Below are 27057 nucleotides of genomic sequence, written 5' to 3'. Positions count from 1 at the left end.
CAGCTCAGGTTAAGTTCCCCACTAATCTGAGCTAAGACTGGTGCTGTCATAGGACACGTGCGGAGGGTGTAGCTTACAAGCAGCATATAAAATAATCTATCTAAAAGTTTTAATTCAGTCTAGTAGCGGAATAGCTTTCCCAAACACAGCTGGGAATTCACACTTAGAAACTGCTCTGTACCCACCCACCCCCTGGTAAGGGTCAGCTCAGCACTTTATAGCATAACAGCAGCTAAACTATAATATTCCACACACTAGTTTTGTAGAGCCCAAGGCTCAGGAGCTTCTCTTCAAAGCCATCCTTTGAGAGTTCTGCTCACTTTCTTCTGGTGTCGAGGGCTTAAATGACAGCCAGATGAAATGTCAAGGGAGTGGTCAAATGCACACCAAAAATAAGTTATTAGGGAGGAAAGAAAAAAGAAACAAGACTGTTTTGGAGCTGCATTAGATCTAACTCCAGGATTCCATTCCCATTTGGTCCCACTTTAAGATTTAACTGCATTTTAAGTAAAGCTCTCCAAACAGCAATTGACAAACTCGTCTGCAACCCTTCAGCTCTAAGACTTCCAAGGCAGTAAACAAATAAAACTCATAAAATGCATACAATTAAACTCAACCTGATATAAGAAAACAAATGGAGGAAATCAACAGTACAACCAGGATCACCACAACTCCAGTCAACCTAACAAACTTCAGAAGATATGTGGGTCTCGGATTAATGCCTTTGAAGATGACCTGTGCAGGTTCATGTGGAAGGAGGCAGTATAATAGATATGTAGGGCACAAGCCATTTAAGACTTCAGAGGTGAGCACCAAATTTCTGGTTTCAGCTGTTCCCAGAAACAAACAAATAGTTCAGGATCTGTTCAAGGACAGGGTAGAGATTAGAGATCCTATTAGCCAGTCCCAGCTGGGTTTTGAACTGAGTGAAGTTTCCAACCACTTGTCTTTTCTGGTATAATGTACACAATCAGATAGTGAGTTAAGAAAATATTGGAGCTTGACTTGTACACTAATGAAGAAAGTTACCTCCTCCCTTGGTAACAGCCAATCCTCTCTGCGTTCCTTTGAATGTTCCCTTTGAAGGGAAGCAAAGAATTTGTCCTCCCACCATCTCCACACTGTGGGCAGAATTTGCAGGCCTCTATGAATTTGGATTTTGCTTATTCATGGCCAGTGACAACCACTGCTCTCCCTTCACTTCTCCCTTTGCTCTTAGGAATTGGAGAAAACAGCAAGAAGAATTCTAACCACTTTCCCCCTTCTCTAAAGCAGAGTGCAAAATTACAGAAAACATTCTGTCCTCTCCTATACATGTCACATAATTCATAGGAGTGGCACATGTTTAATTCACTTCACACTGGTCTTTTCCAGAAACTGTGTGTCTATATTGATGCTTTTACAGTGTGAAGCTAAATGTTATTGAGAAAGGAACAAGGTTTGAGGAGATAGCAGCCTCTGCTGAAGACATCAGATTGCTGCAAGCTGATGGCACCAGAACTTCTTTGCACTCCATGGTCTCTAAACCAGTTAGCCAAAAGGATTAAGGTTGGTAAGACAGCAGCTTACATTCATGTCACTCTGCTCAAGCACTCAAATGTAGATTCAAAAAGGATTAACATTACTTCTTAGCTGGTAGAGCATGAAACTCTTAGGTTCGTGGGTTTGAGCCCCGTGGTAGGTGAAAGGTTCCTGCTTTGTAGAGGGTTTGTCTCACTAGACAGTTCTGATTCTTACATATAAGTACATTTCACATATGTGTCATCAAAAAAGCCCCAAAACTTTTCCCCACCTGGTCATATGCATAGACATATTCATCACAAATGTGTACACCTCAGAACACTCAAATTTCCCTCATATTGTTGTTACATATCCTCAGATAGCTCAGTTTTGCAGATCATAAGACTCAATCTCAGGGTCAAGGGTTCGAACCCCACATTGGGCAAAAGATTCCTGCATTGCAGAGAGTTGAACTAGATGGGCCTCGTGGTCCCTTCCAACTCTAAAATTCCATGATTCTAACCATTCATTATCATGTGGTAATGCACACCACTGTGAAAATCACAGGTTTACAAACTGAAGAGACAAGGTTCTTCTGGTCTTAAATCTATTTTATGCTCCTGTATATACTTAGCTCCTCTTAGCTAACTGGTCTTTGGGTTTTTTGGATTAGTACATATGGCAGAATCATTTGCTTTATATGAGTACTGTTGAACATACAAGAAAAAGCATTCAAAAACTACATAAAACATGGGTTATCTTCCCTTGCTAAATCTTCATCGTGAAATGAATTAAGGTTCCAATTCTTCAAATGGACAATTTGAAGCACAAGAAAGATACTTTGGTGTAGGAAATGTCAGGCCAATCTGTATACATTTTTATTGAAAACTAAAGCCGGTACTAATAATGGAAGTTAAAATATAAAAAAATTACTTTCTACTTCAGTATACCGTACTTTTCCATCTATAAGAGGCCCCCATGTATAAGATGCCCCTTATTTAGGGAGGCCTCAAATTTAAGAAAATGAGCAAGGGTGTGGGGGAGAATGCCGAACCAACTATCACTCACCCAACTGGCAAACGCTAACAATCTCAAGCAATGCAAGCCAAATTGCCGAAGCAGCAGCCAATCCAAAGCAGCCCTTGCCACATCCACAAATAATCCACCCGATTGACAAAGCAGCAGCCAATACAAAGCAGCCCTTGCAGCAGACACCATTCACCCATCCAATCGCTAGATCCTGCTGGCGGATACAACCAATCACCCGTTCCCCCTCTGTACTACCCACGTATAAGACGAACCCCACCCATTTTAAACTTTATTTTGGAGTAAAAAAAAAAACCTTGTCTAATACACGGAAAAGTACATTATTTAAGTATCTTGCTTCATTATCTATATTCCTGACATTTTAAAGGCAATTTATTCATTGTTCACTGTTAAGAATAAGTAAGTTTTTGCTGCATGACTAACACTGGTCCCCAAATGGTAGATTCCCCAAATCCCTCACTCACAGAGAAAATAACAGTAGCATCAGGAAAACAGTTATTTAAAATAAATGTGACACCACTCATGTAGTCAATGTCTTTTCTAAGGGAGAACATGAACCTTTGACCACTCTTGCTACATACAAGGTCTGAGAGCAACAGCACCATCTCTAGAGGCCCTTAGAACGACTAAAGTATAAATCCATTCCCCGTTCTTCCATGAATGCACTGGGGCAACGATTGCCATTTATTACTGTGAAGATGCAATGGATAAGGATTCTACGCCATTTTAACCACAGATAGAGAAATGACAGTACAGTAGCCTCTGCAAATGATTATGGTAACTCATAATCATTTTAGGCTCAGTTGTGCCAAGTTATGTTTTTGTATTTGGGATCAGCTCACTTACAGGAAAACATTCAGCTCAAACCAAAAAGTTTCAGGGAGGCCTAGAGGTAAAGTGGGCCTACAGGGAAGATTAGTTCAGAGAATACAAAACCAATGATTCTCATTCTTATTCAAGCAGTCTGAACTGCTTCAGGGAACTCCATGCTATACTGCAGCATAACCTAAGTTTCCCCAAAACTTAGTAAGCTGTTTTTGATGGGGTTGTGGCACATTTAAAGGCTAAAAGATTCAGAGCCACGTATACCACTTTTATCTGAAATACTGAGACACCAAGCTGCCACACATCAGAGCTTTCAATGTCTATAATAAAGTTAATTTTCATAAAGATCTAGAAGTGGAAATTAGATTATTAATGACGAGCAAGTGAAGCTCAGAAGGCATGTGTGTAAGCTACTTACATTAATAACGTACCCTCTGCATCTAGGTTTGTTGTTTTTAATTTGTAGTTTCGAAAAAGTTTAATGGTTTTTTTAAAGGCACATGCATGTACATGCACTTGAAGTATACATAAAACACACAAAGAAGCCTTCGTTTTTACAGCCATCTCCATCTGCTAGTCTGTAACCATTGTACAGTCGTACCTTGGATCTCGAATGCCTTGGGACTTGAACGTTTTGGCTCCTGAATGCCGCAAACCTGCAAGTGAGCGCTCTGGTTTGCAAACGTTCTTTGGAACCCAAACATCCAACGCGGCTTCTGATTGACTGCAGGAAGCTCCTGGAGTCAATTGGAAGCCGCGCCTTGGTTGTTGAACGTTTTTGGAAGTCAAACAGACTGTACGACTGTCATACTGTAGAACATAATGAAAACTTTTAGAAGTTAAAGACAGATGAGGAAAAACGGATGGAACAGCACATGGAGTCTTTTAACTTTATCACAACAAATGTTCAATGAAGAATGGAATATGCGCAGGATAAAGATGAGCTGCTGAATGCCAGTAAAGCTGACACAAATATAAATATCAAGTGTTTGCACCTTTAAATGCATCATACTTGAAGAAGACCATAAAAGAATTCAATCTTGGTTGTCTGTTTTGATGTTGGGTTCCTCACAGTTATAAAGCAAAACCCACCTAGCTGTCAGCTGCATCAAAAATGGCTCACGTATAAAGGCACAGGGATATCAGGAACGTCAAAAGATCGAGATGAGTACACCAAGCATACTTAATCTGCTGAACATTCATTATGTGATTTGTTGCCCTATGGGGCTTTTATGAAGTCATAAATGTGTGTTTAAAGCACATTAAACAAGCAAGCTGTTTTAGCAGATTTTAGTGCCCACTTAGTAGCTGCTTCTTATAAACAAAAATGTATACCTTAAAACGGATTGCTGACTTTAGATAAATGCAGCATCAAAAACTTCCAAAGGCAATTGCTGACTCCATATCACCCAGGGAAGAATGCAACATATATAATCAGAACATTAACCGAAATGAAAATAGAAAAAATAACGATGGAATTTAACTTGGCTCAATTTTTTAGTATTTGGGATCAATATTAAAGTTCTGTGTTTAAGATGAGGTATTATTAATTTTAACAGAATAGGACATGCTCTTCTGCTTTCAGCAACTCCACTCCTGGGAAATACTGGAAATTGCCTCCACTACTGGCACTGGCCAAGTGTAGTGCCTCAGCCGTCCTGAGCTATCACACAAACGTGGCAAGAAGAGACAAGTGTTCCCAAATGCAGTATTGAGCAGTAAGTCATCAATGCCCCCAAAGAGCTGCTACCCTCCACTCTTATTTAGACCAAGGGGCACATCATGCATTATATTTCCATCAGAGAGAGCTGAAGTAGAGAAGAGTAAATTTTGAAAGATTTCCGACTTACAGAAATGTGAAGGTGGGAAAAATTCAAGGGAGGGGGAACCATCTTGTGAACTGCCCTGAGATCTTCAGATGAAGGGTGTATATAAAAATTTAATACCGTATTTTTCGCTCTATAGGACGCACTTTTTCCCCTCCAAAAATGAAGGGGAAATGTGTGTGCGTCCTATGGAGCGAATGCAGGCTCCCTGGCTTCAGCGATAGCAAGGCAAAGCCTCCGAAGCCTGCGCTCCGGAGGCTTCACGTTGCTTCTGCTGAAGCCAGGAAAGTCTGCTCTTTGAGGCTGGCGGTGGGGAAAGCAGCGCTTCCCCCATCGCCAGCCCCAGAGGATGGGGGGCAGCGGGGAGGCGCGCGACGCCTTCCCGCTACTCTCCAACCCTCCTGTGGGCTTTTGCGGGAGATGGGGGAATTCCCCCACCTCCCGCAAAAGCAGGCAAAAGCCGCGCACTCTTTAAAGGGGCTCCGTGGCTTCTGCTGGCTTTTCTAGGAGGTGGGGGAATTCCCCCACCTCCTAGAAAAGCCCGCAGGAGCCGCGCACCTTTAAAGAGCGAGCGGCTCTTGGGGGCTTTTCCTCAAGGAGGGAGAAGGGACTGACTGGCAGAGTCAGTCCCTTCTCCCTCCTGCGGGCTTTTGCGGGAGATGGGGGAATTCCCCCACCTCCCGCAAAAGCAGGCAAAAGCTGTGCGCTCTTTAAAGGAGCTGCACGGCTTTGCTGGCTTTTCTAGGCGGTGGGGGAATTCCCCCACCTCGCAGAAAAGCCTGCAAGAGCCGCGCAGCCTTTAAAGAGCGTGCAGCTCTTGGGGGCTTTTCCCCAAGGAGGGAGAAGGGACTGACTGGCCGAGTCCGTCCCTTCTCCCTCCTGTGGGCTTTTGCGGGAGATGGGGGAATTCCCCCACCTCCTGCAAAAGCAGGCAAAAGCCGTGCGCTCTTTAAAGGGGCTGCGCGGCTTTGCTGGCTTTTCTAGGAGGTGGGGGAATTCCCCCACCTCGCAGAAAAGCCCGCAGGAGCCGCGCAGCCTTTAAAGAGCTAGCAGCTCTTGGGGGCTTTTCCCCAAGGAGGGAGAAGGGACTGACTGGCCGTTTCAGTCCCTTCTCCCTCCTGGTCGAAAAGCCCGCAGGAGTCGCGCACGGCTCCTGTGGGCTTTTGCGGGAGGTGGGGGAATTCCGCCACCTCCCGCAAAAGCAGGGAGAAGGTCTTGGAGTAGCGCACAGGCTGCGTGCAGCCTGTCCACTGCTCCCAGAGCTGCGGGGGGGGGGGGATCATATTTTTTCCTTGATTTCCCCCCGTGAAAACTAGGTGCGTCCTATGGTCCGGTGCGTCCAATCATGCGAAAAATACGGTAAATCACCATCACCACTATCACCCCTGCCCCCTCCCCAAGGGCTTTTTCTTTCATTCAGTTTTTTCAAATGCTAAAACTGGAAATTTGGGGGAAAATATTAAATACTTTTCCTTTTGAATAGCAAAATGCTTTTGAGACACAGTTTTACTTATTCAAAATGTGCTCTGTGTATTACTACTATATTTTATTACCCACCTTTCATCCAATGGTTCCAGGGTGGGATACAACAATTGAAACCTAGTGTGGGAAATGGTTTAAAACAATCTATATCACAGAAGTAAGGTAGGTCCTAAAAAATATACATCTCAAGTGACAAATGTGTAAAGAAATGTGCAAAACAGCAAGAACTAAGATGTGTGTTCTCAGCAGTTTGTACTGCTCTTTCTGTCTACTATTGGGCATATCCACAATTTGGAATTTACAAACCAATGTCATTGAAGCAGTTGTGCTTTGAAGCAGCAGTCCTATGCAAGCTAACCAGGAGGTATATTCACCATTAAATAGAGTGGGCTCTACTTCTGAGTAAATATGAATAGGATTCCTCCACAAAATTCATAAATACTGAAAACAGTAAGTACATAGCTATGCACTAAGTAAGTTTGCATTTTATATTGTAAAAATATTAAGGAAAATTTGCTTACACTTCAACTTCCCCCAAGGATTTCCATGTCCCCACCTCCATGTAGCCCAACAAAAAAGGGGGGCTTCATGTTGCAGGCACCCCAGTGATGAGCCAAAGCACCCATCCCTGTACTCACAAAGACACTGTTAACTTAATTTCTATGTACTAATTGATTGGAGAAACAGGGAAAACTTTAAAAAATGATTATGGAATTATACTTTTTCAGCATTATCTAAGATAAGCTTTAGTATCTCATAATAAATTCCTCCTTTACTCAACAATTCAATGTGATTTTATATGTGATAGATGGAATCTAGAGGCTAGCAAATTCTGGCTTGCAGGGACTTGGGCCAAGTAATTTTTTTAAGGAACTTTAATATTTCAGGACTGTATTATTTTTTAAATGCAAACTATTTTGCATCTAATAAGCTTCAAGTTTTCTTCTAGTCAGCAACTGTCTCCTAGGAACTGAACTAGCCTTAAGAATTCAAATACTGGCTCAACACTGCAACTTGCATGTTTGCATGAAATCGATCTGCCTTCAGTTACTATTTATTTAATAGAGTGACTAAATAAAAAACAGGTGCAAGTTAAAATAGTATAGTCACAAGGACTAGTTTAACAACTTATTTTTAATCATGTCAAACTAATAGACAAGTATCATAAAAAACAACGTACCTACTAAGAAATGCCCAGAATCCCAACAGATTGTTACTATCTGCTGCATACGCTTGTGAGAACACAACCAAGAACCATTGGCCATGCAGAAGCTTGTTGTGCCAATATAAGCATTTCTTACACACATACCCTTTTGTTCAGAAGCACAACTGGGTTTTCATAAGCTGCATAAACCCACTTGTGTTAGTAAATTTTACAAGATATGCTTGTTAGTTACACGGCTGATACACACAAATAGGTGTTTGCTGCTCCCTTAAAGGGCGAGTAAGGGAGAAGAGGAACCAGTGCAAACCATTCCCCACTTCCCAAGCTAAGCTGTCTTTTGAGGAGGACTTTAGAGAGGAGTGTATAAAAACGTAAAAAGCTCCAGAGCTAAGACGGCCATGTTTGCTAGAACAGGGTGTGGTAAAAAAAGGTAGGAGTTAAAAAAAAAATGAGGGGAGAGAATACAACAAGATGAGCATCTAAGGCTCTCTAAACCAACTCCTCCCAAACCAGCAATGGATTGTATGGGGCCTGGCTTCTAGCCAGATGGGGAAAAGGAGGATTTGTGTAGTAACAAGCCACAACCATCCCAACAAACAGAAAAACCAAAGAAAGTTCCTCTCACTGACAGATGAGGATATGCAATACATAAAGGCCCAGTTGCCCTGGAAGAACAGGAAGAGGCATTTTAGGGTGGATGGAGTCTTGTTGGTGCTACCTTACTATGGGCACACATGAAACCTTTTAATACTTTTGACACACCTGGGGCAGCAAGTAGCAATTCTTTTGCAGGATTTACTCTACATCAGTGTTTCCCAAACTTGGGTCTCCAGCTGTTTTTGGATTACAACTCTCATCATGCCTAGCGGGCAGGGGTAGTGGTCAGGGATGATGGGAACTGTAGTCCTAGAACAGCTGGAGAGCCAAGTTTGGGCAACACTGCTGTACATGCCTAGGAAGAAAAAGAGGGGGGGTGAAAAGCCCCATCCCTGTCCAAGATGGAGGAGCCATGCTCAGGCCAAGGGCAAGTCCTGCCAAGTGAAGCAGCAGCAGCTTAACTTCTGGAACTTTTGAACCTGGAACAAAGATGGGAGACGATGCAGATTGGAAGGGGGCATTGCAAAAAGTGGAGCGGAGTGGGATGGAAGCGAAAAGATGCTGAGGGTTAGCGTTGGGCCGGTGGCGTAATCCGCTTTTAAGGGTCTGCGTGCTGATTTTTAAAGGCTAAATTAACATTTCAAGGGGCTGGGGCACACACCAACACCCTGCCCCAGCAGTCCCCACTGTGATAACTTGCACCCCAGGGCCCCCTAAACTTGAGAGAAGAACGGGCGCACCCTCTCCCCACCCCCACCCCCGCCAACAGACCTGTCTTCGGAGTCCATGCGGCTGAGCGGCTCCCCGTCGGAGGAGATCTCGAGGCTGCCCCTCCGGCCTGCCGACGAGGCGCTGCAGGTGCTGCTGCCGCCGCTCCCTCCTCCTCCACCACCACCTCCGCTCCCGGTGCTGTAACCTTCGTCTCCTCCGCCCGCGCTGGAGCTGCTGTTGCACCCGCCGCCGCCGCCGCCGCTCGGGCCTTCTCCTCCCGCCGCCGCTCCGGCCGCTGCCGGGCCTCCGCCTCCTCCGCTGCCCCCGGGCCCGTCGCCGCCGCCGCCGCTGCCCGCGCTCCCTCCGCCTCCTGCTCCTCCTCCCGGGCCGGCCTTGGCGTCGGCCTCGCTGCCTCCGGGGCTGAGCGAGCGGGTCTCGTCGCTGCAGCAGCCGCTGGAGGAGGAGGAGGACCCGGCGCTGCTGCCGGCCTCGGCCTCCTCGTCGTCGTCGTCTTCGTCGTCGTCCTCCTCCTCGTCGTCGCCCTCGTCCTCGTCGTCGCCGTCGCCCGCCTGGCTGGCGCTCTGAGGGCTCGGCTCCGACATGCTCTCCGCGCCTTCGCCGCCGCTCAGGAGGGGCTGAGGCGGCGGCAGCGGCGGCGACGGCGACGGCTCGGCCTCCATCTCGGCCGAAGGGGAGGCTTCGCTCTCGGCCTCCTCAGCGCCCGATGAAGAGGGAGGAGGAGGCGGCGGCGGCACCCCCAGCGGGGGAGGCTCCGCCATGTCGCTCAGCTCGGCCGCCATGGCGCGTCGGGAGTCTCGGCGTCGCTCGGCCCTCCGCTCTCCTCTCGCGCCTACGCAGCCCGACGCTCGCTCGCTCGCTGACGGGACTGACGGACCGACTCACCGGCCAGATGCCGCCGCGGGCGAGGAGGAGGAGGAGGAGGGGAAGTGGGAGGAGCTTCCGCTGCGGTGGTGGTGGCGGCGCCTGGCACGCGCGCGCCCCGCTCGCTACGGCAGCCGCTTGCGGACAAAAGCGCGAAGCGGGCTCCCAGGACGCAACCGCAGGAGGACGGGGTGGGCGGGAGGAGGAGGAGGGGTTGCCGGGCGAAGGGATTGGCTGAGATGGAACTGGGGGTACGGGGGGGGGGACCCTCACTCTTCAGAGTGAGGCTGCGCAGGGAACCGGGTTCAAATCAAAGCTGGATATGGGTATCTGTGTGAGCCCCAGCCTACCTTGCAAGGCAGTTTTTTCCCCGTTTCATATAATATTTATTTATTTCATGCAATTTAATAACTGGCTCGGTTGTGTTTTGTTTTTTTAAAAAAAAAACTACACACACACACAGACACCTGAAAGGTAACGCTGTAAAATGATAAATAAATTCATATCTCTTCCCTCTTGGTTGTAATGTATTCGGTCAGGGAGGTTATTGTATGTTTCTTTGGTTGCCAGTCGCTTTGGGTTGCCCTAGGCAAGGTAAAGCAACTAAGAAATTTAATAAATAATAATGGTAATTCATTCATGGCCCTACTTCAAACCATACAAAAGTTAAAATACTAAGCTTAAGATCGCCTCAATTTTATTTTATTTTAATGCACTTTATTCTTGCAAATGTAACAGGGATGGTGATGGAGGAATCATCATAATCTGACATTTGCTATAAAAATAATGCTATTCCAACCGTCTTCACTTGAGTTCCCTGGGAAGAGGGATTGATTGGTTCTAGTGCTCTGAGACTTTCAGCTTCGGGATGGGGTGTCTCCTAACGGGATGAATGCTCTAGACTCTGAATTTATTGCAGCAAGTTGGATTAGACAACCCATCCCACTACTCCACAGGGCCAGCCCAAACCATTTCCAACAGGGGGTTCTCCAGGCACAGCTTGAATATTTCCAGCGAGGGAAACCCACACGCTCCGGTTAATTGTTGAGCTGCACTTACTGTAAAGAGCTTCTTTCTAATGTTCAGCTAAAATCTGCTCTGCTTTCACTCAAACCCATTAGATCTCACGCCCATTGGGACAGCAGAGGAAAAGTCTCACCCGTTTGGGAGGGCGGCATCTATACATTTGAAGCAGCACCATACCACTTTAAACAAAGAATCATAGGGACTGCAGTTGCTGGGACTTAGGAACAGGGTCAGTGCTGTTGCGCTGAGAGTCCTGCTTGTGGGCTTCCTCTAGGCATCTGCTTGGCCGCTGTGGTTGCAGGATCCTGAAGTACAGTGGTACCTCGGGTTACATACGCTTCAGGTTACATACGCTTCAGGTTACAGACTCCGCTAACCCAGAAATTGTGCTTCAGGTTAAGAACTTTGCTTCAGGATGAGAACAGAAATCGTGCTCCAGCGGCGCGGCAGCAGCAGGAGGCCCCATTAGCTAAAAGTGGTGCTTCAGGTTAAGTACGGACCTCCGGAACGAATTAAGTACTTAACCCGAGGTACCACTGTAGAGGCCTTCCATGTGCCTTTGGCCTGACCCAGCCAACAGCACTCTTCTTAGGAAAGGGAGCAGCAGCTGGTGGAGAAGGAGGAGGTTAAGGAAGAAAGTGGAACCACAGGCAATTAATCATTAACATCCTGACGAGAAGAGATTTGGAATGGGAAGGCAACCTCCCTGGAAATACACTTCCATGGGGTTAGCTGGAGGCGAGGGAGAAATCATACTTTATTGCTCCCTCTCTCCCACATCCACCAGCAAAAGAGAACAACTGGGGCATCTTAAAACTGTTCTCAGCGAAAGTAAACCTAGCGTAAAGCTTCAAGCTGGGGAATCCGAGTAAGTGCTCAGCTTTCAAAAACACTTTTCCAGTTTTGAAAGGAAAGGAGCAAATATATGCAGCCCACGATGAAGTCATTCCCGAAAATGAGTTGATGTCGCAAACTCATCCATTCTCCAGGACAGCAGAGACATCAGTGGCCCTAAAACCAACCGGCTACCCTCATCTGAGGGGCTGATAGAAAGTGTGCAGCTGCTGTTCTAAAAGCTGGTTTGTGTGTTTCAATACAAACAAGCTAGAAACCCATACTTCGCTTGTACAAACTTCAAGCAGCAGCAGCTGTGGAGCAGAACTAAGCCAGCACAATCTGATTTGAAATAGCTGAGAAGTATGCCATTAGAACTATGAAATTTGAGCACAGGAACATTATTGTGAGCCAGGCCATTGGTCCATCCATCTAGCTCAGTATTGTCTACAACAGAGATGGGGGCGCCAGCTGCCCTCCAGAAGTTGCTGGACTCCAACTCCCATCATCCCTCATGATTGACCATGCTGGCTGAGGCTGATGGGAGTTGGAGTCCATCAACATCTGGAGGGCCATGGGTTTCCCACTAACCTGTAGTAATACACACATATAAATCTGTCACCTTGAGCTAATTACAACCTCTCGCCCTAACCTACCTCACAATATTGTTGTAAATAAAAAATGTGTGAGGGAAGGGATCATGTACAACACCTTCAACAGATAAATGGAATTAATTTTTTAGCTGTAAGCTGCCTTGAGTCCCTATCAGGGAAAAAGGTGGGTAACGAACAACAACAGTGAGAATTATCAGGAATTTACCAGAGAGTAAATCCTATTCAATTGATCCTTTTGAATTATGGTGCTGGAGGAGACTCTTGAGAGTCCCATGGACTGCAAGAAGATCAAACCTATCCATTCTGAAGGAAATCAGCCCTGAGTGCTCACTGGAAGAACAGATCGTGAAGCTAAGGCTCCAATACTTTGGCCACCTCATGAGAAGAGAAGACTCCCTGGAAAAGACCCTGATGTTGGGAAAGATGGAGGCCACAAGGAGAAGGGGATGAAAGAGGACGAGATGGTTGGACAGTATTCTCGAAGCTACCAGCATGAGTTTGACCAAACTGCAGGAGGCAGTGGAAGACAGAAGTGCCTGGCGTGCTCTGGTCCATGGGGTCACGAAGAGTCGGACACGACTAAACGACTAAACAACAACAAATCCTATTCAACTCAGTAGGAGTGAGTAAAAATGCTTAGGATGGCAGTGTAAGGCTGCACAGTCTTTACCCAGTTGCCTGGGAGTAAGCTCCATTGAATACAATGGGACTTACTTGAGAGTGCACAATGTAAGGCTCCATCTACACTAAAGGAATAAGCACTCCACGCATTTCCTAAGAAATGGCCGGCTGCTGAAGCATTGCAATTAAAGAATCTAAGGTGGATCGGTGACCTTTTCCTTCAGAATTAGGAAGGGCTTCATATGCCAGCTTCACCATTTCCTCCATTGGGTGCAGGCATTTTATTTCCAGTATAAACGGGACTCTGTTTTTGCACCTACCACTTGTAACTGTTCTCCGAGATGGGGAGGGGAGGGGGGAAAGGAGAACCGGGACATTCTGGGATCAAATCAGAAACTGGGATGAATTCTGTAATTCGGGATTGTCCCTGGAAAATTGGGACCCTTGGAGGGTATGTGTCAATAGGCAGGGAGTTCCAAAGTGTGAGTGCTGCAAGACCAGTTCAATTTCTTACAAATGCATAGCTGTCAACCATCCCTTATTTGGCGGGAAAGTCCCTTGTCCCAGCGCTGTGTCCCACTGCCGTCCCTTATTGATGATGTCCCTTAAATTTCCTGGGTTTCAAAGGAAGCAGCTCCTCTCCCTCCCTCCCTGCCAGCCAGGGAGGAGGGAAGCTCCAACTGTGTTGCTTGGCTGCGTTGCTCACCCAATAAGGAGTCTAAGAACGACTGGGGGGTGGAGCTTGCATGCCTTGTGCCGATCAAATCGGCTGCGTTGCCTGGGGACTCGCCTTTGCTCAGCGCTTCCCAGCAGAGAGGTGAAGGTGGTTTTCCTTGCTGCATCCTCTTTGCTGGGTTGCTGCGTGTGGGAACCACCGCTTGAGGTTTCGTTTAGCTGCTGGCTGGCCTTTCTTCCTTTGGCTTGGAGGGGCTCAGAAGTTGAACATACCTGTGTTCGGAAAATCCCTTATTTTGGCTGCTGATCCCTTATTTTCGAGGCTGCTGGTCCCTTATTTTCAAATCTGTAAGTTGACAGCTATGCAAATGTGGAGCAAGTATTACATGGCACATTAGATAATGTCAATTCCATAGATCAGAGTGGCTGCGTCGGCACATGTGGGGGCAAGGCGATCCTGCAAGTAAACTGGTCCCAAGTTGTTAAGGGCTTTATATACTGAGAGTAAGACCTTGAAGCAGCACAGGTCTCTGAGCAGAGGCGTTCTATGCTGAAAGGGTCTCAGGTAAATGGAACATATCCTGTCTAGACTGATACCAAACGCCTACAGACAACTCTCTTTCCTGTCTCTTGCTGGTGCAACAAATAGGTCATTCTACACCATATCTGTGGAGCCTTCTAGAATATTCTGTGCTGCATGTGGTTCTGCAGCCATCACCCCCTACACGTTAATTGGATCCCGTACAGAGTTTCAGTGGTGTCAGGTTTCCCCCCCCCCAGCCTGTTGAAATTGGCCCTTGTCAGCAGCCTTGAACTCCCCATGACCTCCATCACAGAAGCTTCGCTCTGTCTACACAGATTACTGTGCAAAACTCATGACGGGTTTGGATTTTATTCAACACGTCGGCCAATGCAGCGGGAGTGCCCCAAGAGCTTAAACCTCGAATATCTGGGAGCTGTTAAGAACAGAACGAAATATTCTGGTAAAGAAGGGAAATGTGGAGTCTGCATCAGTTACACTGCAACCTTAGCAGATGCACATGCAATCTAAGGGAAAGTTCGCAACCGCACAGCACAATAGCGTTTCTGTACAACCATGTTCAATAACACTAAAAAATAGTGAATGCTAATAGCTGCTCTGTGTGAGGGAAGGAGGACAATTGTTAAGGATCTTCTTTCTGAGAAGAGAAAAGGGGGAAAGCCTCAGAGCACATTTTTGTATAACAATGCCAAGATATTTTACAGCACAATCGCTAGACATGCCTGCTCAGGAATAAGCGCCGCTGATTTCAATAGGACTCACTCCCAGCTAAGCGTGTATAAGATTTCATTCTTATTATGCTTTGCTTTCAAAAATAGCAGCTATTCTTCTTTCCATAATTTTGCTCTGACATTGTAAAAGCAATCTTTTTAAAAGTCTTTTACCGCAAATACTCTCTTCAGAATCAAGGGAATTGTTAGCAGGAGCTAAGCCAGGAAGAGTTGCAAAGTAATGAACTCTGAATTTTTCCAGCTGCTCTGCCCCATGCTCTGTCTTGGAGTCTTATTAAAGTGCTGATGCTTTTAGGCAGCTGCTCAAGAGGCTGCAACTGTTTTTTGGGATGGGGATGCCAAGGTACATGCCTAGATCTTCTGCAGCAAGTCTCCACCACCCTGGCAGATTTTGTCCAGGAGGCAGATATTCATGCATGTTCATTCATACATGTATGTTCATATATACATCACACTGAATTGCCCCAACATCCCTGCTGCCTTTCTACCTGAACAATGGCTATTCTCCTCCAGAAAGGTGCTGGTCTCCTTGGTCTGCTGCCTAACTTGTTACCTTGATGCTCCATCAGTAGACCAGTGAGACTTCTTGATGTTCACAGGATATTTGTATTCGTTTACCATGTTTGCTGTGAAAGTTCCTGGCATTTTGTGTAGCTGATACTTGTACAAAATGTTTGTATATAGCAATACGAATGAGGATGCTCTGCTTGGTTGTTAATTCTGCTTTAAAGAATGTAGAAATATAATAATAATAATAATAATAATAATAATAATAATAATAATAATAAAAAATTATTTATTATTTATACCCTGCCCATCTGGGCAGCTTCCCACAAAAGATTAAAAATACATTAAAACATCAGTCTTTAAAAACTTCCCTAAACAGGGCTGCTTTCAGATGTCTTCTAAACGTCAGATAATTGTTTATTTCCTTGACATCTGAAGGAAGGGCGTTCCACAGGGCGGGCGCCACCACCGAGAAAGCCCTCTGCCTGGTTCCCTGTAACCGCACTTCTCGCAGTGAGGGAACCGCCAGAAGACCCTCGGAGCTGAACCTCAGTGTCCGGGTTGAATGATGGGGGTGGAGACACTCCTTCAATATTCTGTTGGTTATTTGTTGTTGATTTCTCCCATGCCTTTGCCTAGCTGCAAATGTTTCCTGTAGCTTATTTAATTCCCCTATGATTGTATTTTGTGCTTTGACATGAAAATGACAGTTTAATTTTCCTTTGCCGATGCTGGGGTCTGTCCAACTTAGGAGAATGTCTTGTCTTTTATTGATACTGTCTTAAAGTCTGTGTGCCCACCTTTACTTTTGAGCTTGAACTTTCATCAGGTTTTATGAGGCCTCAGCGTTCCTTGGGAAACAGAGTTCCTTAATTTAGCGTGCAAAGGTCTGATCTGTGGTATTATTTGGTATCTGCTGTTTATTTCTGTATTTGGTAGTTTGCATATTTGCTGTTTATTTCAGATGCTTTCAAGCAATGTTGTAAACTGCTGGGAGTTTTGCTTAAATATAAGCAGTATATAAATTGTCCCAGTAAATAGAAATTCAAGTTGCATGATGTCAGAAACTAGTTGGACACTGAAAAGTGGGAGGAACCAGCTGGGGAACCCCCAAGGGAAGAAGGCTCAGGGCCTGGGGAGGGACAGCAATGAGTGGTCAGAGGGAGAAGAGACGGCAGACTGGGGGGGAGGTGTCGGGAGCTGAAGAGGTAACAGGGTTTAGTGAGCTGGGAGCGTCTGTGGCAGAGAGAAGTCCAGAATCAAAGACAGAAGCTGAAGCAGGAGGAGGGAGGCCAAGAGGCAGAGATGAGTCAGATGAGACATGGGTGTCTTCCTCTCCTGCTGCAACAACCTCTCCTCCCCCCTGGTTTCCAAGGACCAGGAGAGGGAGGAAGTGGGAGGAAGAAAAGCAGTTGCGTGGCAAGTTCCTGCCTCCCCCCAGTGGAAATAGTGACACATGACACAATTATTAAGGTTAATGGGCTAAATATGGTCACAACTTTATTGGTTACAGGTGATGAGTTGTATTGGTTTAGGCATTGGTCCTAACCGACTATATCCGACTTCAGCCCATCTGCTTGGAGTCCGGGAAGGGTTAACCACCAGTAGGGGGAGTCCTGCTGATGCACATCAACTAGGAACTCACCCGGAGTCACCGCTCGGGGGCGTGCCTTAGGCCCTCACCTCCATAGGCTTCGGACAGGGCAACGCCCCCCGGAATCCTTTACCGGACTACCCTTCAATATGCGGGGCAGGTGATGGCGCTACCTCCCCTCTTCCATCTACAGAACTGTACCAATGCCTAACCACCAATACCAAAAAAGTTGTGACGATTTGCTACGAGGTAGGCGAAAACCAGGTGGCTGGTGCCAATCTGCCAAGTGGAAAAATTCCTGCCAGGCCCCTCAACGGCAACCAACCAAGGTCCATAGCAAGGTCAAGGAGCGAAAACCTTATAGGGTGGGAGGGTGGGGAAAGCAGGAACAGCTGGCAGTCAGCAAAGAGGGAGATCCCCAGCCTCGTCCTGTTTTAAATAAGGCAGGCCACACCCCCAGAACCAGCCGATTGGCTGGCCAGGAGGTGATGCAGCCGGGAATCCCCCCCAATCATGCGGGGGCTGGGTTTCAACCTCTGCGGCGTGGTGGGGCCATGAAGCCCTTAACTCCACCTCCTCTGAAGGGCGGAAGTGGCTATGTAGTCTCAGATTGCTTGGGAAAGACCTGAGCTGTGAGCTGCTGCCCCCCACCATTCCTATGTGTCCAGCCAGTCCATGACACTGGTCTTACTTCTCTGAGGCTGTGTTTTGATGTGTTCAGACTCTTCTATCCCAGAACGACAAAGAGCATAGGGTAGAAAGAGAGAGAGAGAAAAGGAAGGAGTGAGGTTTCTTAATAGATTATGATGATTCCTAGCTGCCAAAGTGAAATGAATAACCCTTTAGACTCAAGATGGGCTTAAGAATGAAAGAAAAAATACTCCTCCTCCTGTATGGCTGTCAGGATCTGGGCGGTGTGATAAATGGCTTAAGATGTCTGAGGCAGGGTAAATTGCCCTAAAAATACCCTGTTAGTATGCTTCTTTCTGATAGCTGTTGGATGTTAAAAAAATCATAAATGGTGGCGGGAAAGTGGAGTTTGTCCTAAATCTCCTAGAAATGGCTTCTAAAAATTCATCTTCATTCTGCTGTCCAGAAAGAGGGAAGGGAAAGAGATTAACAGATATTGTCTAGTGGGAGCCTCAGGTCATCAAAACTTCTTGATTAGTCACTGTGGGGAAGGGAGGAGTGAGGTTTTGTTGTCCATATAATGGGTTAACATTTCTGGAAGGAATTTTATGTTATTTTAACTTTAAATTTACAAGGGACAAAAGATGACAAAGATTTACAGTCAATGAGGCAGCAGTCAATGGAAGTATTGTAGCTTGCTTGAACATGCCCAGCTCTACCCTTCCCCGGAACAGACTGCAATCCTTATTGCAAAAGCTGGATTGTGGGGCTATTCCATAACACCTTTCTAGAAGTGTTTTCTCCACCTGAAGAGCTGCTCACCACATAAACACCACACATTTAAAACCACATGCCCCATCCCAAAAATCCTGGGAACCGTAGTTTACCCACCACACATCTACAATTCCCAGCTGTAGTTCAACAAACTACAGCTCCCAGGATTATTTGAGGAAAGTTGTGTCCTTTTAGTATATGGTGTGTTCTCAGCTGAAGAGCATAGCTGAAAAGTGAGGCACTTCCAAGTGTCCAGTTTATTAACCACCCCTCTAGATTTGTTTGTGGGTAGGTATACAGTGATACCTCAGGTTAAGTACTTAATTCGTTCCGGAGGTCCGTTCTTAACCTTAAACTGTTCTTAACCTGAAGCACCACTTTAGCTAATGGGGCCTCCTGCTGCCGGTGTGCAGTCGCCGCGCAATTTCTGTTCTCATCCTGAAGCAAAGTTCTTAACCTGAGGTAATATTTCTGGGTTAGCGGAGTCTGTAACCTGAAGCGTACGTAAACCAAGGTACCACTGTACTATTTAATTCATCCTGACTTGTTTGCAGGGAGGCTAGATGACACTGCATCAAAGCAAGCGTTACTTCACACTTTCCACTGCACCTCCCCATCACTTTTCTTGTCGATCTTTTGAGGAAGCCGGTTTGTTACGTGAGACCTCGCTAGTAAGTCACACGAAGGAAGTGGAGTTAACTCTTTATTAGAAAAAAATAGGATCTGCACAGGAGTGTCAGGTGTAATGAGCACGGCAACTCCTCTTCTTTGATAAGTCTTGCCCCTATGAAGCAGTTGCGGAGACTGACGTTCCTCACAGCTATCTAAGTCTCCTTTTCTTCAGCTCCCCCCACCCCAGCAATGAGAGACTGCGCCTGCATGGCTGTTTTTGCTCCTCTCACTTCATGCCTCTTCTGGGGCTCATGGCAGTAAGAATTGGCTGCTAAGTTCATTTCCCTTCTGGGTGTGCATCTTGTTCATTGCCTCAGCTAGGAACAGAGGAAGCTGCCTTAGACTGAAACAGACCATTGGTCCAACTAGCTCAGTACTGTCCACACATTGGCAGCAGCTCTCGGGGTTTCAGACTAGAGAGCTTTTCCTGGACTTACCTGGAGATGGGAGCTTCTGCATGCGAGGCCCTGCCCCAATAGCAAAATGTCATGGGCCAGCCCTATCTCAACAAAGTAAAGGTAAAGGGACCCCTGACCATTAGGTCCAGTCGCGGCCGACTCTGGGGTTGCGGCACTCATCTCACTTTATTGGCCAAGGGAGCCGGGATACAGCTTCCGGGTCATGTGGCCAGCATGACTAAGCCGCTTCTGGCGAACCAGAGCAGCAGACGGAAAACCGTTTACCTTACCGCCGGAGGGGTACCTATTTATCTACTTGCACTTTGACGTGCTTTTGAACTGCTAGGTTGGCAGGAGCAGGGACCGAGCAACGGGAGCTCACCCTGTCGCGGGGATTCGAACCGCCGACCTTCTGATCGGCAAGTCCTAGGCTCTGTGGTTTAACCCACAGCGCCACCCGTGTCCCTATCTCAACAAACCTTGCCATAAAAAAACCTGGGCAGATACATGTCCTCTTAAAAAAACCCCAACAAAAATGTTCAAAAATGGGTCAAAGGAGCGCAGGAAGAAATCCCTTTTCCCGCTTTCCCAGCCCTCCTTCCAAAACGGTTATTTCTGAGCAGTGACAAAACACAACCTCTTTTGTCAGCTGCTTGCGTTCCTGGCTGACAGTCCTCTGGGGTTCCATTGTGCCGCCTCCTCAGGCTGTTGTTGGAGCAGCTCCTGGGAGCCAATCTCCATTCCTATGCAAGGTGCCATCCTGTCAATCACCAGCTTTCATTTCTCAAACTCCTGGACAATAGCAAACAGCGGGAGGACAAAAAGCTGTTGGGGAGGGAGGAGGAGAAGGGGGGCGGAAGCAGAGCGCTGGAAGGAAGCAGCTGCAATTGCTGTTGAAAACCAACCTCCGTCCTTACGGCCCTTTCAGCTTCGATTTCTTCAACGGAGCAACTCCTCTCCCCCTCACTTCCAAAACTCCAGCCGCCCCATCACTTCACCACCTTTGGTTCTGGTGTTGCTAATCTCCCCGGTGTCCCAAACTGGAAATGAGCTGGAAACGGACCTCTCCTGTGCAACGGGTCACCAGCAGACCGTAACTTGCAAATAAAACTTTCTGGAAAGCAGCTTTCCAAGGACTGCCAAGACAAGCCAGAGAATAATACGTATAAAAAGTCATGGGGTAGCAAATTTGGAGCAACGGAGGCTTTCGGACCCAATCCAGCTCAATTGTCTCCTAGCCTAAGAAGTGTGCACGCAGGAAATTAAACAAGCCTGGTTAGGTGCAGGAGGGGGGAATGAGGGACCTTCAACTTGTGCAAATGAAAGGCTAGGTTTTTGCATCTTTCAAAGAAGGCAGCTTTGCAGTGCCTGCCATAGGTGGCAAAGTTTAATATGGCACAGTGCGGCAGCCTTCTCTTGCCCACTCGTCTCTGGCTCCAATGGGGGATTCCTTTCCAACCTAAAGTATCTTATCCCCCACTCACAGTGCAATCCAATACATGGCTACAGGAAGGTAAGACCCACTGAATTCAAGGGGGGCTTACTCCCAGGTAAGTGGATAGAGTGCAGGCCCCTTATTTTCCTTTTTTCGTACATGAAGCAGCATCTCCCCCCTTTTCCCTTTTCTTGCAAGGAATCCTATTCGGAATAAGGGAATTTCCCTTAAAAAAAAGGGAAACGTTGACAGCTATGCCCCCCCATGGCTTCTGTAAAGCCACACCTTTTTGCTCAGGATTTGCTTGCCCCCTAAGATCACACCTTTTTTAATTTAAGTCCCCATTAAGATATTTCATGGTATGCCTTTATACATCTGTTTTACTGGCTTTATCCATTTTAAAAAGGACACCATTTATAGTTCTCATGTTGTACACAGGGCTTTTTTTTCTTCTCCAGCTGGAGCTATCAGGTGGGCTCCATTGCCATTCGAAGAGAACAAGGGAGAAGTTCATGGTGAGCTCCAGCACCTCTTTTTCTATAAAAACAGCACTGGTTGCACACCAGTTTTAAAAAATTAAAATTTTAAGAGGCATAAGGTAAAGGGACCCCTGACCATTAGGTCCAGTCGTGACTGACTCTGGGGTTGCGGTGCTCATCTCACTTTATTGGCTGAGGGAGCCGGCGTACAGCTTCCAGGTCATGTGGCCAGCATGACTAAGCCGCTTCTGGCGAACCAGAGCAGCGCATGGAAATGCTGTTTACCTTCCCGCCGGAGTGGTACCTATTTATCTACTTGCAGTTTGATGTGCTTTCGAACTGCTAGGTTGGCAGGAGCAGGGACCGAGCAACGGGAGCTCACCCTGTCGCGGGGATTTGAACCACCGACTGTGGTTTAACCCACAGCCTTAAATAAGAAACACCGTGTTTGGTTTGTCTTCTTTTCCAAATACTTTTAAAACAAGGTGGTCTCAATATCTTGTGAAACAGGCTTTGCAGGAGAAATGCTTCCTACATCTACTGTTTATATAGTGCCACCAAGCAGTGCTAGCTTTTGATAGACAGAAAACACCCAGATCTTGCTGGAGAACTGAGTAGGGAAGTTGTGGCCTTCCAGAATTTCATTTCCCATCAGCCCCAGCCAGCAAGGCCAGTGGTCAGGGATGATGGGAGCTGTAGTCTATCATCACCATCCAGAGGGCCACAGGTTCTATTATGGATTGGTTGGACCACATGGAATGGTGGGAGGAACCTGCTGGGGAGCCTTAGAGAGATGATTACAGACTGGTTTCAGTATTATCAAGTGTTTGAGAAATTTAAATTAGATTGAAAAAGGGGCTTTCCCAGCAAAATCTCCAGATTGGAATCTGAGGTTTTAAATTCAAAATGCAAAACTCTGTCTAAGGCATACAGACTTCTCCTTGACTGGGAGTGGGAACAAGATTTTGGATACGTCATAACATTGTCCCAATGGGAAAATCTCTGGAAGAACAATTGGAAATTTACTACCTGTTATGCCATCAGGGAGAATTTCCTTAAAATGCAACACCGATGGTACCTAACTCCTCAGAAACTAGCCCAAAAAAGATGTTAAGAATCTCCTTTAACTTCAAACCAGAGGCATACTTATTGGGTATTATTGATACAGACTTTTCTAATAAATGTAAGGATATTTTTCTTTATGCAATGGTGGCGGCGGGGGTTCTTATAGCCAAAATGTGGAAAAGTGAAAAAGTTCCCTCAAGACAAGATTGACTATGCTGAATTAGCCTATCTGAAAAATTAAAGAACCAACCAAGGAAAGAATATACTTGAAAATTAATAATACTGACTTAAAATCCGTAGCGGCATTTGAATAACACCAGCAATATCGTTCAGTAGTTATATGATATAACATATTCTGAAGTGATTTGGGATAATAGCAATAACAAGTATTGACAGCAAAGAATGGTAATTCGATTTATGGAGTAGATGGGAAGTCAGACTTAAAAGGAAGAGACCATTACAGCTTATGGATTATGAAATTTATATTAATTCTTTATGTAAGGTGTGACTGATGATATTATGATGTAATTTGTCTTTTTTTGTTATGGGTTGAGCAAATAAAATAAAGAATTATTAAAAAAAGAAAAAAGGAATGAGGTTTCTTTTTTTCTTTTTATTAAGGGGCCTTGCTTGTGTGAGGGATATGAAAAGAGCACGTTCACCAGCCTTCTCAGAACAATGGCTCCAGATGGAAGATGTAATTGATTTTGAAGAGCATGAACATCTGTAGAGCATGTGTCCCACTATCCCAATGGGTCGCTCATTTGGAAAAGAAAACCCCCTTCTCCTTGTGTGGATGGTGTGCAGAAACCAATGAAACAGTCAGTCACTTCCTTACAGTAAGGACAATCCTGCACTTGCATGCACAGAGAACCGTATTTTCACTCTATAAGACGCACCAGACCACAAGGCGCACCTAGTTTTTGGAGGAGGAAAATAAGAAAAAAAATATTCTGAATCTCAGAAGCCAGAACAGCAAGAGGGATCGCTGCGCAGTGAAAGCAGCAATCCCTCTTGCTGTTCTGGCTTCTGTGATAGCTGCGCAGCCTGCATTTGCTCCATAAGACGCACACACATTTCCCCTTACATTTTAGGAGGGAAAAAGTGAGTCTTATAGAGCAAAAAATACGGTAAGTGCTTTCTTACTCTCCAAAGCCTGGCTCGACTGTCAATAGGTATGTTCAAGAACACTCAAAAGGAAAGGGATTTCAAGCGGGTGAAATAAGCGGAGGCGACAGCTTCTGTGCAGAAGCAACTAGCCAGCAATTTTTCACTGTAAAGCACTATAAATTGTTTTTGAGAGCACCAGCATGGGACTTTTAAGAATGCTTACAGAAACCGTGACAGTCGCAAACCATGCTGAACCCAAGGCAGCAGTTTTGCTAGAAAAGGCCACCGTTCATTCAAGTGAAGTGGCTTTTCTCGGGATTAACTGATGACCGATATCAAGATGAACTACCAAGGGATCAGCAGAACCTCATTTAAATTGGCTAAGTGAAATCAATCGCACCCTGCTCTTGGAATTCATTAACTACAAATGCAACCTGCAACAAAATGTTGCAGTGTGGAGTGCTCCCTGTTTGGGATGCCAGATACACCTCCGCCTCACTGATTGCATCTATTTTGCTTCTACGCAGTCTTCCCTGCCACTCAGTTTATTAGTTTGCATAATACCTCTCCATGCCCGGTGCCTATGGGCACAGAAGCAATGGCACTCAGAACCTGGAAATAGAGGGGACGGTCATCATTCTTCACTTCTTCATTTGGACGATTCAGTGATGCATTGTCTATTGCTTACCATTTTTCCATTGGAGGAGTTGGCCAGAAGACTGCAGCCAAGAGTGGAAGTCATGAGCTACAGAGCCTCCCATTCAACCCTTTCCAGCTATGATTACATGATCTCAGACAAGCTGTTATTTCTCATCCACAGCCCTCCAAGCCTCTGAAATACAGTGGTACCTCGGATTAAGAACTTAATTCATTCTGGAGGTTCGTTCTTAACCTGAAGCTGTTCTTAACCTGAAGCACCACTTTAGCTAATGGGGCCTCCCACTGCTGCAGCGCCGCCACTGCACAATTTCTGTTCTCATCCTGAAGTTCTTAACCAGAGGTACTATTTCTGGGTTAGCGGAGTCTGTAACCTATGGTTACCAGATTTTTTTCAATGAATCCGGAGACACTTTTTTTTTTTTGAAGCTGAGTAGCAACAGGGAGTCAGTAGTGAGGATGGTGAGGCAAAAGACCCTGGGCCCAAGCACATATGCATATTGTATAAAGGTGCAAAGCTCTTCTTTTGCACCCTGTGAAACATAAATGCCCAGAGTTTTTAAAAAACTGGGCAACGCCCATCCCGCAACTCCCAAGCACCCCCCAACAGTCAAAACAAAGGGGGAAGGGGGCAGGAGATGGAGGGGGGCTCGAGAGTCACGGTTGCCCAGTTTTTTAAAAACTCTGCGCATTTTTGTTTCACAGGGTGTGAAAGAAGGGCTTTGCACCTTGCCTGGCAGAGAAGCCACGTGCCTTACACCCCTCCTGGGCAATGGTGTGTCGCCCACCTGTGACTCCCAAGCCTTCCTTTATCTCCTTCCCCCTTTGTTTTGACAGATTGGGGGAGGCTCAGGAGTCACAGGCGGGCAGCCGTTGCCCAGGAGGTTATGCAATATAATAGTTACGCAACACCTGAGCTGTAAGATCTCCACAGCACTGTTCTCTATCTCTCTACTTTTGTATCAAGATCTATCTCTGCTCATGGCCTTCTCTCTTCAAGCCTCACCACCCTCAGTGTTGCACACAAGACACATCATTTGGGGACTTCCGGCGAGGAAAAATGGTGGGTGCCACGGCAGTGAGCAGCTCCTGAAGCCAACCAGAGCCAACTGCGCTACCAGGCTGGCTCCGGGCTGCTGAAGCTGCCACTGCCACGTTTCCCGGGGACAGATTTGTAAATCTGGGGACATTCCGGGGACGGAATTTGTCCAGGGACAGATTTGCAAATCCAGGGACTGTCCCCAGGAACATCTGGTAACCCTACTATAACCTGAAGCGTCTGTAACCCAAGGTACCACTATATGGGAAAAGGATTGACCTACTTTACAGGGTGGCTGTTAAAATGTTGCTTCAGATAAGAAGTGAAGCACTTTGGATGACACAGTATTACTAGCCACCAGAGACTACATTATTTGTTTATAAGCACATACCTAAAATTACTATACAAAAATAGAAATGGAGGGGCCCTGCCTGCAGACTTCTAATTTAATAGACATGATTTTAAAAAAGAAAGAATGGGGAGGGAACAGGAAGATAAGTAAATTCAGATACTAATTCTTGCTAGGTGGGAAGGTCCCAGAGGGAGCTGATACTGGAAGTTCCCGGTGGCAGTTTGTGGCAGCTGAGCCAATGGAAGGAGCCTTGCTGTTTCACTTCGCCCTCTAGTGCTGCCGGGTAAAAATGCTCCAATGAAGACAGTTCTGGGAGAGAAGCCAACAGCTCTTTAATAGGAGGCTTCAGATCAGAATCTCTTAATTATTCCTGTTTTTGTATTTATTGCAACAATACACTTATCAGGGGCACAATCTAGTGAAAATTCCATCGATTTCAATTCAGTGCATACTTACTGTAGATGTGCTTAAACCACGGGCTGAAATGGGCCTTGAGTTTTAAAGTTTGTGTGTGTGTGTGTGTGTGTGTGTGTGTGTGTGTGTGTGTGTATATATATAATCTCCAGCATCTGGATAAAGTCCAACACCTGCAATTCCTGTTCTCTTTATCAAGCATTTATATTTGATGAATCAGCTTATTTATTGCCTTTCACTACAGCTTTGATATCTATTGCGTCAATTTGACATATGCTTTTGTTTCCAATGTCCCAAAAATATTCATGGAAAACTATACTTTCAAAGCTAGACTGATTTTACCCTTTTGACTGTGTGTTCTTGCTCTGCCCACAAACTGCTGAAAATGTTTTGGTTTTGTGATTTTTTTTAGAAAATTAGTTTGATTCAGTACTGGTCATTTGCTCTGTATTTAATGATTTTATAATGCTTTAATTATCTTATTACACACCACCAATATATATATATATTTAAAATTCAGTTGGTGTCTTATAAAGACATCCTCCTGTCCTTGATAAAGGTAGAATGTCACATATTAAAGGAGACAGGAAAATATCCACCGGAACTAACACTGAGGGCCAATCCAAAGCTGTTACTTTTATGTTATGAAGGAGGGAGACTTGTGACACTTCTTAATGATTCCAAAGTAATCTTGATCCTCTCATTCTATTCTCAGTCTAATGTGGACTGGAACTGCCCCATATCATGTGTTCTTCATTTGGACTTCATGAAACTGATCGCCCACATCTCTAAGAGGCAGAAGCCCTTTCTTCTAGTTAAAAGTTTCCTTGCAGATGAAGATAACATCCACACAA

General features: G+C 45.8%; 1 protein-coding gene across 4 annotated transcripts in view; it reads right to left on the bottom strand.

Annotated features, from left to right (window-relative positions):
- The window catches only part of AEBP2 (AE binding protein 2), a 33678-nt gene extending 23578 nt beyond the window's left edge, over nucleotides 1-10100 (bottom strand). For 2 of the 4 annotated variants that reach the window (XR_014538763.1, XR_014538764.1), the window contains exon 1: nucleotides 9214-10100. Coding sequence is in view for 2 of the 4 variants with exons in the window: in XM_083572924.1 (XP_083429050.1) it covers nucleotides 9214-9953 (740 nt within the window). In the remaining 2 variants the exon portion in view is untranslated. The remainder of the gene's footprint in view (nucleotides 1-9213) is intronic. The other 2 variants (XM_083572924.1, XM_083572925.1) reach the window with 2 other exon arrangements.
- Nucleotides 10101-27057: the final 16957 nt, after the last annotated feature.

This window comes from Podarcis filfolensis, assembly GCF_964270895.1.
Source record: "Podarcis filfolensis genome assembly, chromosome: 10".
Lineage (NCBI taxonomy): Eukaryota > Metazoa > Chordata > Lepidosauria > Squamata > Lacertidae > Podarcis > Podarcis filfolensis.
The sequence above is the reverse complement of the archived record's forward strand: the minus strand, read 5'-3'. Positions and strand labels throughout refer to the sequence as shown.